A 16,017-nucleotide genomic window follows, 5' to 3' on the forward strand; every position below is an offset into this window, starting at 1 on the left:
ATCATTTAAAAATTTTTAGTAGGCATGTTTAAAAAAAGCAAAAAAGTATTAGTTTTAATATACTTTATTCAACCAAATATATCCAAAACATTTTTCTTTCAACATATTCTCAATATAAAATTATTAATGAAATTATTTTACTCTTTTCTGTCCAACACTAAGTTTTCAAAATTTGGTATGTATTTTATACTTACAGCATATTTCCATTTGGATTAGCCACATTTGAAATGTTCAATAGTTATGTATTACCAATGGCTACTATATCAGACTAGGGGAAGCAAAAGGGTAAAAGGCTAGTGGTGAAGGACAGGGCCAGGTTCATTCTGTAATGATTAATGTAAATAGTGCACCCTGCCCTCCAGTGATGTGCCAGTCTGTGAATTGGCTTGATGATATGATAAGACAAAGAAAACAAGCATATAAGACACACTGTGATCTGGGGAGTCAGCTGCTTTTGCATCTACCGAGATGGCTTCAGGACTCCAGCTTCCCCCACCGCTGCTCATGGGATTGCTGCTCTTCCTGTGTGTCAGGCCCTGGACTGAGGGCGGGAAGGTACTGGTGGTCCCCATGGAGGGCAGCCACTGGCTCAGCATGCGGGAGGTTGTGAAGGAGCTCCATGCCAGAGGCCACCAAGCAGTAGTCCTCTCACCAGAGGCAACTTTGCATGTCAAGGAGGAGGACTATTTCACCCTGAAAACCTATGCCATTCCATTCACCCAGGAGGAATTCCAGTATCTCATGCTGGGCCTTACTGACCTGGTTTTTGAAAGAGCACATTTTCTAAAAACATTCTTGAAATATACTGTAATTTTGAAAAATATGTCTTCGGTCTTTCAAAAGTCTTGTGAGGAGCTGGTGCATAACCAGGACCTGATCAGGCATCTGAATGCCAGTGCCTTCGACGTGGTTTTAACAGATCCTGCCTCCCCCTGTGGGGCAGTGCTGGCTCAGTACCTGTCACTTCCTACTGTGTTTTTTTTGCGTGCCATTCCCTGTAACTTCGATTCGGAGGGCACACAGTGCCCAAATCCTTCCTCATATATTCCTAGTGTATTAACAAGGAATTCAGACCACATGACATTCCTGCAAAGGGTCAAGAACATGCTCTACCCTCTGGCCCTGAAGTACATTTGTCATGCTTCTTTGTCTCCTTATGCACGGCTGGCCTCTGAGCTTCTGCAGAGAGAGATGTCACTGGTGGATGTTTTTGGCTATGCATCCGTGTGGCTGTTCAGAGGAGACTTTGTGTTGGACTACCCCAGGCCGATCATGCCCAACATGGTCTTCATTGGGGGCATAAACTGTGCCAACAGGAAGCCATTGTCTCAGGTCTGTATTAGTGCTTATATCTGCTCAGTGTGCCAGGCAGAACACATTTTATTTTTTTAAACTAATTCCTAGGGCTTACTTACCTACCAATCTTTCTGTTAATTTCTACCTCTTGTTCTCTAACAGTCTTGATGACATAAATTGTTCAAGTGTCTCAAGTAGTGTGGTTAAGTTTGCAATGGTCATTTAAAAAATGAGAGAGAGGGATGAAGTTCTGTAATAGGATTTACACTGGTGTGATTCAATCAAGATTGTCCTTTTGTTATGGTATCATCTTCAGGGTTGTGCAATTTTCTTCAGCTGTGTAGGAGCAGACAAATTGAGTTGCAAACTTATTTATAAGGGAGTTTTTGCTTGTGGGTGTTCAGTGGAAGGATAAAGGAACTAGCAAATTGCTTTTATTTACATGATCATTTATAGTGGTTCTGTTTCAGAAGATACTGAGGAGAAATATAATGAAAGCCACATGTATCATTTAAAATTTTTAGTAGGCATGTTTAAAAAAAGCAAAAATATTATTTTTAATATACTTTATTCAACCAAATATATCCAAAATATATTTCTTTCAACATATTCTCAATATACAGTTATTAATGAGATAGTTTACTCTTTTCTGTCCAACACTAAGTTTTCAAAATTTGGTATGTATTTTATACTTACAGCATATTTCCATTTGGATTAGCCACATTTGAAATGTTCAATAGTTATGTATTACCAATGGCTACTATATCAGACTAGGGGCCCAGTGCACGAATTCGTGCACCTTGAAAGGAACTGTGGGCCGCGAGGTTGTTGTGGGCACAGGGGCGGATCTCAGCCCATCCTCTGTTCCTTCACCTGCCCCCTCCCGCCACAGCCCCTGGTGCCCTGTCTGCAGGCAGCCCTGTTCCTGCCGCCGCCACTCCCACATGCTGATGGTGCCAGCCCCACTCACACCTGCTGATAGTGAGGAGCAGTGGGTGCTAGTGGTGCCTGCTGCCCCAACTGCCCCTCAGGAGCTGGGGAGGTGGAAAAGCCCTCAGGGGCGATTGGGGCCAGCAGCTGCTGCTCGCACCGCTGATGGTACTGAGAGATCAGGACTGGCACTGGGCGCTAGCAGCAGGTGCAAGTGGTGGCTTTGGTGCCGGCTGCGGGTGTGAGCAGGGCCGGGTTTGGCAGTGGGTGTGAGCACCAGGTGATACTGCAGCACACAGGAGCAAAGAATGAATTTTCAGTAACCACCAGAGGCTCATCCTGATGACAGCGACCGGGGGCCCACCTTGGTCTGGCGCCCCTGCTCACCTGCTTCTCCATCCTGCTATGGCCAACGCCCGCCATGTTCCATGCTCTGTTGCCTACTGCTGATGCCCATCATGTTCCGCGTGCGTGCCCCCTCGTGGTCAGCACACGTCATAGCGACTGGTTGTTCAGTTGTTTGGTTGTTCCACCGTTCGGTCTATTTGCATATTAGGGTTTTATAAATATACACTAGAGGCCCGGTGCATGAAATTCGTGCACTGGGGGTTGGGGTTCCCTCAGCCCAGCCTGCCCCTCTCACAGTCCGGGAGCCCTCAGTGGATGTCCTACTGATGGCCACAGTCTGGCAGCAGAGGCTTGGAGCAGGCGTCCCGTGTGTGTGTGTGTGTGTGTGTGTGTCTGTCTGTCTGTCTGTCTGTCTACTAGGGCCTGCCCCCAGCCACGCCATGTAGGCTCGAAGCAGTTGCCGTGTGTGTGTGTGTGTGTGTGTGTGTCCCCACTGGGGGTCTGCCCCCAGCCACATTGGAGGCTCAGAGCAGGCACTGTGTGTGTGTGTATGTGTGTGTGTGTGTGTGTGTGTGTGTGTGTGTGTCTGCTGGGGGCCTGCCCCCAGTCACACCATGGAGGGTTGGAGCAGGAGTCCCTCTGTGTTGATCTCTCAGGCTCCTGGCCTCCACTGCATGTTGTACTCTCCCTTGAGCTATGGCCAGGATGGGGGTGCTGCTTGCAAGCCAGGCTTTCCTGCTCCCGGATTGCCATGGCGACCAGGGAGCCGGCCCAGCTGGGGACTGCCCGCAGGCTGGGATTTCCTGCTTCTGTATCAGGCCCAGCTTGGGGCTTCCCGCAGGCCAGGCTTGCTTTCCTGCTCCCGGATCCTCATGGCGACCGGGGAGAAGGCGCAGCTGGGGGCTGCCCGCAGGCCAGGCTTGCTTTCCTGCTCCTGGATCAGGCACAGCTGGGGGCTGCCTACAGGCTGCACTTTTCTACTTACCGATGGCCGGATCACCACAGCGACCCAGGGCCCAGCAGCACTTTCCTGCTCTCCAATAGTCATAGGGTCCCGGCTGGGGGCGGGGCTTAGCCGTGCAGAGCTTAGGTGGCACGGTGGTCCTGGCTGGGGACTCAGGTGGCACACAGGGGTCCCAGCTGGGGGTGGGGCTTATACCCCACTGCCCAGGGCTGCACATGGGGCCCAGATGGCAACTTGCGCTGTCCCGCCCTGCCTGAAGTATAGAATAGAGGCCTGGTGCATGGGTGGGGCTGGCTGGTTTGCCCTGAAAGTGTCCCAGATCAGGGTGGGGGTCCCGCTTGGGTGCCTGGCCAGCCTGGACGAAGGGCTAAAGGCTGTTTGCAGTTGGTCACACCCCCTTCAGGGTGGGGGTCCCCACTGGGGTGCCTGGCCAGTCTGGGTGAGGGCCTGAGAGCCGTTTTCAGGCTGGAGGGCAACTTAAGCTCCCAGCCTCTCCTTTTTTTCTTTTCTTTCTTTTTTTTTTTTTAATTCTGGGATTTATTTAACTTCTATAGCTGTCACTGGAGCTGAGAGCAGGCTCTAGCTCTGAGGGCTGAAAGCAGGTTTCTGGGTCTGTTTGGCTTCTATAATTGAAACTCTGTTGCCATCACAGCAGCTCTAAGCTCTGAGGCTGAAGCTGGCTGAAAACAGGTCTCTGGAGCTTGTTTAGCTTCTATAATTGCAACATAGTTGCTTAGAGTGCAGCTCAGAGGCTGGCAGCAGCAGGCCGGGAACGTTGGCTTCCTCCGTCACTGGAGCAAGCAAGCCTCCTGTTTGCTTCAGCTGTGTGGCTGCCGGCCACCATCTTGGTTGGCAGTTAATTTGCATATCCTGCCGATTAGCCAATGGGAAGGGTGTCAGGGTTATGGTCAATTTGCATGTTTCTCTTTTATTAGATAGGATAGATAGTATATGATCAATATTTGTAAATGTTCCATAGAAACACCTAAAATTTATATTTTTAATTTTTCTATTAAAAAAACCCTCAACTTGCCCAATTCTGAAAAAGATGTCTTAAACTATTCCCTATTTAAATAAATTTTGCTCAGTTTCTATTTGGAATTTTAATAGTTTTAATAGTTATTCTATAGTTACAAGATTGGTACACATAGTGTTATTACTGTTTATTTTCTTCATAGTTGGCCTTTACAATTTTTTAAATTGTGGTAAAATATACCTAAGATAAGATTTACCATCTTAACCATTTTAAAGTGTACAGTGTAGTACTGCTAAGCACTTCACAAAGTTGTACAACTAATCTCTAGAACTCCTTTCATTTGGAAAACTGAAGCTCTATGCCCATTAAACAACTCCCCATTTCCCTCTCTTCCCAGTCCCAGGTAAACACCATTCCTCTACTTTATGTCTATGTGAAATTGACTATTTTAGATACCTCATTCAGCATGTGGCTATCCACTTTTCCCAGCAATATTTGCTGAGACTGTCTTTTCCCCATTGAACGGTTTTGCCACCCTTGCCAAAAATCATATTATCATATATGTGAAGTCATCTTTTTAACTTAAAAACATTATAAAAAGTTTGCTTAAAGTGTTTTTGATAACATTTCCCCTCTTCTGATAGTTTCTTTTGATGTAAGAATTTCTATCATTCACACAATATACTAGTGTATACACACACACACACACACACACAGGCAGTCCTCGGGTTACGTCGGACTTGACTTACGTCGTTTCATGGTTACATCGCCATCTCCCATTTACAGTATTTATATAAAAAAAGTTCCATCATTTTGACATATGTACATATGTGCTTTATGTTTTTTATTATTTATTTACCACAAGTAAAGGTCAGAAATTATCTTTCTTTATAATTTTTTTTACTGTTTCACTTCATTACTGCTGTGTATGTGCTCCATGTGAGCGACGTAGGTGCTTATGTAGGTGGATTCTGACTTATGTCGAAAATCGAGTTACATCGCGTCATAGGAACGGATCTCCAACATAACCCGAGGACTGTATGTATATGTATGTGTGTGTGTGTGTGTATGATTTTATTCTTTCCATTTAGTGTAAATTCATTTTTTTTGCATTGTTTCCTTTTTTAAAACAAGTGTTTGTTGTTACTTTGGGAATTCTCTGTCACTTTTCCATTTCCATGTAAATGCAGTGTAGCATCTTCAAATCTCTGCTCTCCTACCTCCCTCTTTCACTTATAGGCACCCTTGTGATTACATTTTTACCCAGATAATCCAAGATAATTGCCCTATCTCAAGATCATTGACTTAATCATACATGCAAAGTCCTTCTACCATGTCAGGTGACTCATCTGCAGGTAACAGGGATTAAAAGTGGACAGATTTACAGGGCCATTTTTGTGCCTACTATGTATGGTAAGTCTAAAGTTAAAACCAGATCTTATTGAAAACTTTCAAGTTTTTCTCTAAATATTGAAATATTTGTTCTGGTTCCTTTGGGAAATGCCTGTCATCCACAGATTTATATTTTCCATTCTCTGTCACTATCATCTTTTTAAAAAATATATATTTTTTATTGATTTTTTTACAGAGATGAAGGGAGAGGGATAGAGAGTTAGAAACATCGATGAGAGAGAAACATCGATCAGCTGCCTCCTGCACACCCCCTACTGGGGATGTGCCCGCAACCAAGGTACATGCCCTTGACCCGAATTGAACCTGGGACCCTTGAGTCCGCAGGCCGACGCTCTATCCACTGAGCCAAATCAGTTAGGGCTGTCACTATCATCTTACTCTTTAAGTTTATCTCCTCTATTTTTCTGATGCATCATAGGAGAGTATCTCTGAAATAGTATGTTTGTATCACTGATTTTACTTTCTCCATTATCAATTGTTTGGTTTTTTGCTTTTGATGTGCATTTAAAAATGTTATTTTTTGCTTACTTCAAGTCAGCTACTGTCCCCCCGCAATGATATGAATGTACTTATTTTCAACAAATATTTTTTTCATAAAGCTCCAAGGTAAAGAATTCCTCTGAATTTTGTCAAATGTAGATATGTCAAATGAAGCACTCTCCCTGGTCTTACAGAAATATTCTTATCCTCTAAGTCAGTGGTTCTCAACCTTCCTAATGCTGCAACCCTTTAATACAGTTCCTCATGTTGTGGTGACCCCCCAACCATAAGATTATTTTCGTTGCTACTTCATAACTGTAATTTTGCTACTGTTATGAATCGTAATGTAAATATCTGATATGCAGGATGTATTTTCATTGTTACAAATTGAACATAATTAAAGCATAGAGATTAATCACAAAAACAATATGTAATTATATATGTGTTTTCCGATGGTCTTAGGTGACCCCTGTGAAAGGGTCCTTCGATCCCCAAAGGGGTCGCGACCCACAGGTTGAGAACCGCTGTCTTAAAGTGACATTAAAACCGTCAGCCTCAAGACTATGTTTAATAAGTAGGAAAGTGTATGCAGACATTTGCAACAGTTTTAAAGAGAAACAAAGAGAAGTCCTATTAGCGTGGTCCTAATAAGAAGAACAAACAGGCATAGGCATTGAACCGTTTATAAAGTGCCCAGTAGTTATTTTGAAAGTAGAGCTCACTTGCAATCTCCAAAAAAATGTCCTGCTATTCCTCCCCGTGTGCTTTAAGCGAAACGTGGGGAGGGCTGGAGTTACTTGGTGTCAATGTGCAGCAACTGCTCTCTGCCGTTTATGATCAGGGACTTCAACTCGCCGTCTTGCTCCACTTCCACCCTTTCTTGGCCATTCTCGACAATTCTCTTGGTGGTGGTTTTCTTGCCATTAATGATTTCGGTGGAAGTTGACACGGACTTGAAGTTACCCATCCCACCGCCACTACCACAAGACGTGGAGAAGGAAGAGAGGCCCCCATTCCCCAGAGAAGCGAAGGAATGAAATCCTGTATCGAAAGAAGAAAACCCACCAAAGGCTGGGAACTCACTGAAGGTGGGGAAAAGGGGCGAGGACCTTCTGCTCCTGCTTCTCCGACCTCCCAAAATGTTATCAAACGGGTCTCTGAACAAGTCAAACGAAAATGGGTCCCGGCCGCCAAAAAACTCCCTGAAGACCTCGACCGGGTCGCGGAAGGTAAAGACACACTCGAAGGGGTCCTCGAAGGGCCCGCTGCCGCCGCCGGCCTCCACGCCCGCCTCGCCGTAGCGGTCGTAGACGGCTCTCTTCTTGGAGTCCGACAGCACCTCGTATGCCTGGGCCACTTGTTTGAACCTCCTCTCCGCCTCCTCCTTGTTCTCAGGGTTTTTGTCCGGGTGCCACCTGAGCGCCAGCTTGCGGTAGGCCTTCTTGATGGCGTCGGAGGAGGCCTGGCGGGGCACGCCCAGCACCTCGTAGTAGTCCACCATGTTGGACGGCCGGCCACGGCCCACAGGCCACGGGCCACGGGCCTCGGGCCAAACAGGCAGCAGCGCAAGCCTGGTGTCCCAGGGCGCCCGCCCGGCGCCCAGTGAGGCCGTCCAGGAGGTGTGCCCCCTGTGACGTAGCCCGCATCTGATTGGTCGAGGCCACAGAAGGCGGTGCTAGGCCTCTCCCACTTCCTACAAGGCGCTCTGTGACGTCTTTCCTGTGGTGCCAAGGCCCCGCCCACTTAGGCTCCTCCCACTGGGCCCTCAGTTGAGCTGTGAGCTCCAAATAGGGCACAAAAGAGAGGAACTTAGCTTGTGGAATATACCTTTGTTAAAGTTGGAGTGAATTTAGTCTGACCCTGGGCTAAAGAACCGTCATAGAGTTTGGCTAGACATCCATTCAACTTTTTGGCCTCAGGACCTGTTGGCTTTTGTTTATGTGGGTTCAATCTAGCGACACTCCATTAGAAAGTAAAACAATAAAAAATCCATTAATCAACTTAATAGCAATAAACCCATTACACGGTATCATAAATCATATTTTTATAGAAAAAATACTTCTTCAAAACAAGATTTAGTGAAGAATGGTGTCATTTTACATTTTATTTTTTGCATCTCTCCGGCTTAGTCAAAGAGAGCTTGATTCTTTTATCTGCTTCCGCATTCAATCTTTTGCTGTATCACATGTACAGGGAACTCCCCTGTACACTTAAGAGAGAATGAGAGTGGAAAAGTCCAATATCATGATTATGGAAACAGTTTAACTTTGCAAAATTCCCCTGAAAATTTTTTGGGGATTCCCATAGTGCCCTGGTCCATAGCAATATCGAAATGATTGAAGCTTGCTGGCTTCATTCATAGTAATGTGTCTAAACTTGGCTTGCAGTGATTATTTCCACTAAAATGCTATAACACAACCATGATTTTATTTTTGGCCTTTCTTGACATCTGATTTCTCTCCACTTTCTCATTCTCTCTCTGACCCTATATTTTTTTGCTTTGATAAATGGTGAGGCAACACCAACAGAGGTCACTTAGTTCTAAGAGGAAAATGATTAACCAATGAACTCTCTAATACCCTAGATCAGTGGTTGGCAAACTGTGGCTCGCGAGCCACATGCGACTCTTTGGCCCCTTCAGTGTGGCTCTTCCACAAAATACCACGTGCGGCGCACATGTACAGTGCGATTGAAACTTTGTGGCCCATGCGCAGAAGTCGGTATTTTGTGGAAGAGCCACACTCAAGGGGCCAAAGAGCCACATGTGGCTCGCGAGCCGCAGTTTGCCGACCACTGCCCTAGATAATAAAAGGCTAATATGCAAATTGACCAAATGGCTGAATGACCGGTCGCTATGACACACAATGACCACCAGGGGGAGACATTCAACACAGGAGCTGCCTCCTTGTGGTCAGTACATTCCCACAGGGGGAGCACTACTCAGCCAGAAGCCTTGGCAAGCATAGCAGCAATGGCAGGAGCCTCTCCCGTCTCCACAGCAGCACTAAAGATGTCCAACTTATGGTTTAAGCTCGCTCCCACATCCGGAGGGACTGCGAGATGGCACAGGCCAGGCTGAGGGAACCCTGCCCCCCCCCCCCCCATGAATCTCGTGCACTGGGCCTCTAGTTTCATCATAAAGGGTACTAGATTCAAAAGGGTGTGTGTGCTATATCACCAGAACAAACTGCTAACTTTGAAAGGCTAAATATAAAGCCTGGACCTGGCACTTACTAAGCATATGAAATGAACAGTAATAAGAAGCTGATTGGGAGTAGAAGTCATTGTGAACAAAGCAATGTGGGAAGTTACAAAGCATATTTGTGGAAGAGTGAGTGATCCAGAATGGCTGCAGGGAAAGAGGCAGAGGGAGAGGTCAAGTGGAAGAGCTTGAGAGGAGCAATGAGCTTGGACAGGTGGGCTGGGTCCATTCCCAGTTCTGAGGCCAAGGCTGAGGAGTGTAAATTTTATTCTGGGCCCTGAAGCTGTTGACCACGGTTTCAGAGGTGGTGGTGGGGTGTGACCATGCAAAAGCAGCTGATACCTGGAATCAGAAGGCACAGATAGGTCCTGAAGCCCTGAAACAGGACCATTGCAGCTGGGTCTGAGAGGCAGTTGCAGAATTATCTGGATTCAGTACTTTCTTACTTGGATATGGGGCCTAGAGAAAAGGGAGAAGGGAAGTCACACCTACCCAGAAACATTTACTGAGTGCTGAAGGTCTGCAAAACCATAGACTGGCACCTGAGCAAGAGAGTCATTCTAAAGCTGATGCTGAAATCCTACCTGTAAGCAATATAGATGTATACATAGGTAGGCACATACACAAGTAGCAGAGAAAGATATGGAAACTGCTAAAGGATACAAGGCAGAATAAAACAAAATGCTACAGAGATTCAAGGAAGACCAATTTGCTTCCCCGGGAGGGTCTCATAGACTATTTAGAGGGCAATGGACTTGTTTATGCAGCTCCTTTACTTTAGGAGCTTCAACAAACAGCTCCAATCTGATTCCATTAAAAGAGCTAGGAGTGGGTGACTGGCTTCAGCTTAAAGAGAAATCATCTTCTAGTGGATTCCAGGAACTCTCTCGCAGACAACCTATTCTGCAAGAGCAAGACAAGCCCTGACTGGTTTGGCTCAGTGGATAGAGCGTCGGCCTGTGGACTGAAGGGTCCCGGGTTCGATTCTGGTCAAGGGCATGTACCTTGGTTGCGTGCACATCCCCAGTAGGAGGTGTGCAGGACGCAGCTGATCGAAGTTTCTCTATCATCGATGTTTCTGACTCTCTATCCCTCTCCCTTCCTCTCTGTAAAAAATCAATAAAATATATTTCAAATAAATAAATAAATAAATAATTGATTTGTTGTTCTATTTACTTATTTTTTTTTTTTTAAAAAGCGCAAGACCACATCTCTGCCCTGCTCTATGTTTCCTTGGCCACTCATGCTCTTCCACCAGAGCACAGCTCACCTTGCCCTGTAATTGCCTGGTTTGTGCACTGGAGTCCTCCTCATAGGCACCAACTATTTCTACCTTGGTTTTCTGGCGCCAGTTCCTAGCATAGTGCCCATAGGGCCAACACTTCGCATAAATATTCGATGAATGGGAGAACTAGCAATGGGTTTGTATGTCAGGTCTGCTCAGGTTCTAGGGCAGAGGCTTTACTGGATTGTTGTGGTTCTTGGTTGTAATTCTTGAGAGTGAATGTGGATTGCCTGCTATTCATATTAGTAAACAACATGCCCTAGTCATGGGCAGAGTTGGGCCCCAAACCATCTAGGTACACAGAGGCCCCCAAAAGTTCAGAGGTGCTTCATGATGCAGGGAAGTTATAAAATCATTATAGTGGTAACTGTGTTCACCGCCCTTTGGCTCCATGTAATCTCAGATGAACTCTCATGACATTGAGACCTCGGGAGAATTATTGCTCTTAATGTTGAAACTGGAGTACAATTTCAGAATTGCAGATAAAGGCACACCAATGAGCCAAGGCATTGCTCCCTCTTTTCTCCTCACCCAGAATCTCGGTCCCAGAGATGGAGAGGGCTTGAGGAACAGAGGAGCTTCAGAGTGCATGTGCATGTGGGTATACAAACATGTGCACTCATCTATAAGCACATACAAAACTGGAAGTTTGTGGAGGAAGGATGGTGGTACACGGAAAAGGGATTCTAAGTACCTACTCTAAATACCAGAATGAGAACATGCCCCACACAACCCCAGTGCTTTAAAGTTACACGTTTATGACTCTTCTAACAGATCCCTCAAGTATGGGCGGCCACTGTTGTTCATGGTCAAAATTTTGGGTCCTGTGCTTTCATCCTTGGATTGTATAGAACAGCAATGGATCCCCAAAGGAAAGAGTGAGATACTCAGTTCTGTCTGCACTCCAACTTGCCCTTTCTGTAGAAGGGGCATTTCTAGTAGGCAATGGCCAGATTTGTTCCCTGACCCTTCACCTGTTGTTTTGGGGCACCAGCTAGTACTGGGTGTTGCTGTGTGAGCACATTCTACTTGGCCCCAAAGTCCTGCCCTCTGCCTTCTCTCCATTTATATCAATTGGGTAATTGAGTGTGGGGATCACAGCTTTACTTCTGACTTCTGATTGGTTGTAAAGTTCAATCATGGCCTTACATACTAATATCTGGGCATTAAAGGAGGTTAGTGGGAATTGTGGTTAAGAGCAGGGTCTCTACATACATGTAAGTGAACATTTCCAGGTAAATATATTTATTTCTGGATGATATGAGCCCAATGACACACATATTTTCACTTTACATTGTTGATGTATATGCAAAACAAATGTGTGCATTCAGTGATCTTTACGTGTTTTATCTTCTAAATTTCATTTTGTATTTATTAAACTATTTCTGACCAGAAAACAATTTAATAGTCTATATGTTATAGTGTCTATACTTTTCTTTACCCAGGTAAAAAGAGAGAAATATTATTATAATTTCCATACTTCTTGAGTACACAATAATCTTACTCTTCATTGAATGTTGGTATTTCTGGAGATAGAATCACATGTACTTATAAACACTTCTTTAAATGAAATGATTCAAATATATTTCTTGTCAGGAATTCTATAACTAATAATATAAATAATCATCAAAATAGAGCTTTGTGGCGTGCATAATAACTCACTGATATTTTATGATGGAGACCTTTTAACAATCATTCAATAATTATTATGGCCCAGCTGGTGTGTCTCAGTGGTTGACTGACGACCTATGAACCAGGTCACGGTTTGATTCCAGGTCAGGGTATATGCCCAGTTGCGGGCTTGATCCCCAGTGTGTGGTGTGCAGGAAGCAGCCGATCAATGATTCTCTCTCATCATTGATGTTTCTAGCTCCCTCTCCCTCTCCCTCTCCCTCCCCCTCTCCCTCTCCCTCTCCCTCTCTTTCTCCTTTTCCTTTTCTCTCTGAAATCAATAAGAAATATATTAAAAAGAATTATTATGATCTCCATTTGATAGGGTAAAACTAAGTTTTGAAATATTAATAAATATACGGTATATAGTTCTAATCTAAAAAAGAAAAAAGAGCAGGTCTCTAGGCTCTGCCGCTTAGGAAATGCAGGATTCTGGCAAGTCACTTTGTCTCTCTGAGTCTCAGTGCCTTTGTTTATAAAATGGGAAAAATAGTATCTGCCTTTACAGGACAATTCTAGAGGATTACAGGTGTGTTGTAAAGTGCTTGACCTCCTACATGGCACATGGTACATGCTCAATAAATACATATTATTTTTGTTCACCTCTCCCCTTTGCTTCAATAAGGTCATCAGAATTTCCCAGAGTATCTTCCTTTCCCTCATCCCTGGGCCTGTGTGATGAGTATAATTTCAGTTTTATTTTATCTATATTAGCCTTTTATATACAGAGTCGTTCTCACTGCCTCTCCAAATGAATACAGATCTGTTCTGCAACAGGCCTTCTGTGCCCACGTACTCAAGGGGCTCTCCTTTCCTGCCATTCTCTACCCCATCAGCATTGGACTCCTCCTTAGTCTTTTCACAGCCTCTCATGTGTCTGTTTATCTGTTTAAATTGTTCATCTGTCGCTCTTGACAGAGGAAGCGGGAGACTCATGTTTGGGGATCTCTGCTGCAGCCTCCAGGCCCAGCGCTGTGCTGGACTCAATAAATACTTTTTGGATGAATGAATCAAAGATGATTGAGCTTTCTTAAAGGTTTCCATGGGCCAAAGGTGGGCTTGCAACATCATTTTCTTTTCTTGCTGAAAGCCATAGTCAGCTTCCTCTTTCACTTCAGGAGAGGAGTCTCCTTTTCACTGCATAGCATTTTTCCTCCAGGGCAACACTCGCTCAGTCCTGGGAAATGCCCTTTGAATGGGGTAAAAGGTGCTGGAGACGCTTCACTTTCTCTCTTCACTCCAGAATGTGATCTGCGCGGTTGATAAGAATTTCAGCCAGTTATAAAACTGTTGTTGCCTATTAAGAAAACTTTTTATTGCTCAAATTAAATTTCCTGCTATCTTTCACTGACGACAGCTCTAGTCATGGAACAAAAATCAAACATTAACTGGCTGTATAGATTGGTTCTTGGAACCTGTAAGTGGGAGAGGACAAACCTCAGGCAGACACCAGTCTTGGTAGCAAAGGCAGGCGCACCATGGCGGCAGGGTCCCGGGGCCCAGGTCCGCTTGTCCTGGGCCTGCTGCTGTGCGCGCTCAGCTTGGCTGTGTCCCAGGCTGGGAAGCTGTTGTTGGTCCCCATGGATGGCAGCCACTGGCTAAGCTTTAGCAACGTCATCCAGCAGCTGCAGCAGAGGGGGCATGACATCGTGGTCTTGGCGCCTGAAGCCTCAATACACATTAGAGAAGGAGCGTTTTACACCTTGAAGACCTACCCCGTGCCATACCGAAGGGAGGACTTGGTAGCGTCTTTTATCGACGTTGGGCATAATGCATTTGAGAAGCAGCCTTTCTTGCAGCGTCTGATCAAAACTTACAAGAAGGTCAAAGAGGACTCGGCCCTGTTATTGTCGGGGTGCTCCCATCTACTGCACAACAAGGAGCTGATGACCTCCCTGGCCGAAAGCGGCTTCGATGCTGTGTTGACAGACCCTTTTCTTCCTTGCGGCCCTATCGTGGCCCAGTATCTGGCTCTGCCTGTTGTGTTCTTCTTGAATGCACTGCCATGCAGTCTGGACTATCAGGGTACCCAGTGCCCCAACCCACCGTCCTACGTGCCCAGGAGTCTGTCATTTAACTCAGATCACATGACCTTCCTGCAACGGGTGAAGAACATGCTCATCGCCTTGACAGAGAACTTTATGTGCAATGTGGTTTATTCACCGTATGAGCTACTGGCTTCGGAAGTCCTTCAGAAAGACGTGACTGTCGAGGACCTTATGAGCTCTGCATCTATCTGGCTTTTCAGAACGGACTTTGTGAAGCTTCCCCCCAGACCCATCATGCCCAATATGGTTTTTATTGGTGGGATCAACTGTGCTAACAAAAAACCATTATCCCAGGTGTGTAATTTGAGTGGGAACTTTACAAGCCTATAATCTCACAAGTACTTGGGGTAGATGAACTTGTCACAGATAGATCCTGAATGCCTAGTTTCAAATGCCCTCTTGTTTAACTTCTAGCTTGCAAGTTTCCTAGGTTGAGTTGTAATTTATATCTGTCTTTGGAGTCATCTTCTCGGTTTTTTCTTTGGGCCTGAGGCTTTAGGAAAGTATACCTGAGGCATTTTATTCTGTGGGCTCCAGTGGATTGTCATCAATGAGAGGTAATAAGGGTTAAATGCCATATGCCCAGAGCACTGGGTTCAGGGTTCCTTTGCAGAGAACAAAAGTGTATAGGACTACCTGGCCTTTAATTGGGGCAGTGCAAACAGCTCACTTGTGATACAGCATGGCTGTGGAACAGCACAGCTGTGGAGTAGCTCAATAGTGTTACAGCTCAATTAGGAAATAACAGGGCTACAAGGAGGACCTAGGGTAAGGCACTTCTCTAGCTAGACAATTCTACTCTGCTCTCTCTGCTCTGTTAACCTGCTCTCTTCTGGGGAGAAGTCTTTGGGAGGGGGTGGGGAAGAGACGCAGTCTTGCTTTTTCAGTTTTTGGTGGAAAGGGAAAATACATTTTCTGAGCCAGAGAAGTCCTGCACCTGGTTCCAGATTGGTCTGTCCTCATGCAAATGAGGAATCCAAATCCTTGCAGTTTGAATAGTCCAAAAATGACTGTCCTGATTGGTCAGAATGGAGCCTCCCCGTAGGTGAAGATGTTGACGAGGGGCATATATTTATGGAGCTTCAATTGGACAGGGAAAGTCTCAGTTTCATAGGTTGAAATAGGATTCCAGAAACACTGCAAGCAGGCAGTTCAGTGTGGGAGGCAGGCAGCTTACTGCAGGCTTCTTCCTGAATCAAGGTTTGCATGAGAGGGCCCTGTTTAGAAACAGCTGGGCTCTTTGTAAATTTGAGTCCCGTTAGCCACCTGGAGCCTTTCTCAGTAGGTATTGTCTTTCTCAGGGTCTACATAACCTACACTTCCATTCCTTTAGAGCAGTGGTTCTCAACCTTCCTAATGCCGCGACCCTTTAATACAGTTCCTCATGTTGTGGTGACCCCCAAC

At 45.4% G+C, this 16,017-nt stretch overlaps 2 protein-coding genes across 6 annotated transcripts in view; one reads left to right on the forward strand and one right to left on the reverse strand.

The window, feature by feature from the left end:
- LOC118661312 (UDP-glucuronosyltransferase 1A1-like) overlaps positions 1–16,017 on the forward strand; it is a 69,011-nt gene that overhangs the window by 45,032 nt on the left and 7,962 nt on the right. Inside the window, exon 1 of one of the 5 annotated variants that reach the window (XM_036319232.1) lies at positions 136–1,332. The exons of 3 other annotated variants lie outside the window; for them this stretch is intronic. In XM_036319232.1, coding sequence (XP_036175125.1) covers positions 469–1,332 — 864 coding nt within the window. In that variant the 5' untranslated portion in view covers positions 136–468. Of the gene's footprint in view, positions 1–135; positions 1,333–13,856; positions 14,908–16,017 lie in introns of those variants that run through there. One more of the 5 variants, XM_036319233.1, reaches the window with a different exon arrangement.
- On the reverse strand, positions 7,001–7,996 carry DNAJB3 (DnaJ heat shock protein family (Hsp40) member B3). Its single transcript, XM_036319238.1, has one exon. It carries the CDS (start codon positions 7,906–7,908, stop codon positions 7,201–7,203), a length of 708 nt encoding a protein of 235 aa, XP_036175131.1. The 5' UTR covers positions 7,909–7,996; the 3' UTR covers positions 7,001–7,200.

This window comes from Myotis myotis, unplaced genomic scaffold (assembly GCF_014108235.1).
Source record: "Myotis myotis isolate mMyoMyo1 unplaced genomic scaffold, mMyoMyo1.p scaffold_m19_p_8, whole genome shotgun sequence".
NCBI classification, from domain to species: domain Eukaryota; kingdom Metazoa; phylum Chordata; class Mammalia; order Chiroptera; family Vespertilionidae; genus Myotis; species Myotis myotis.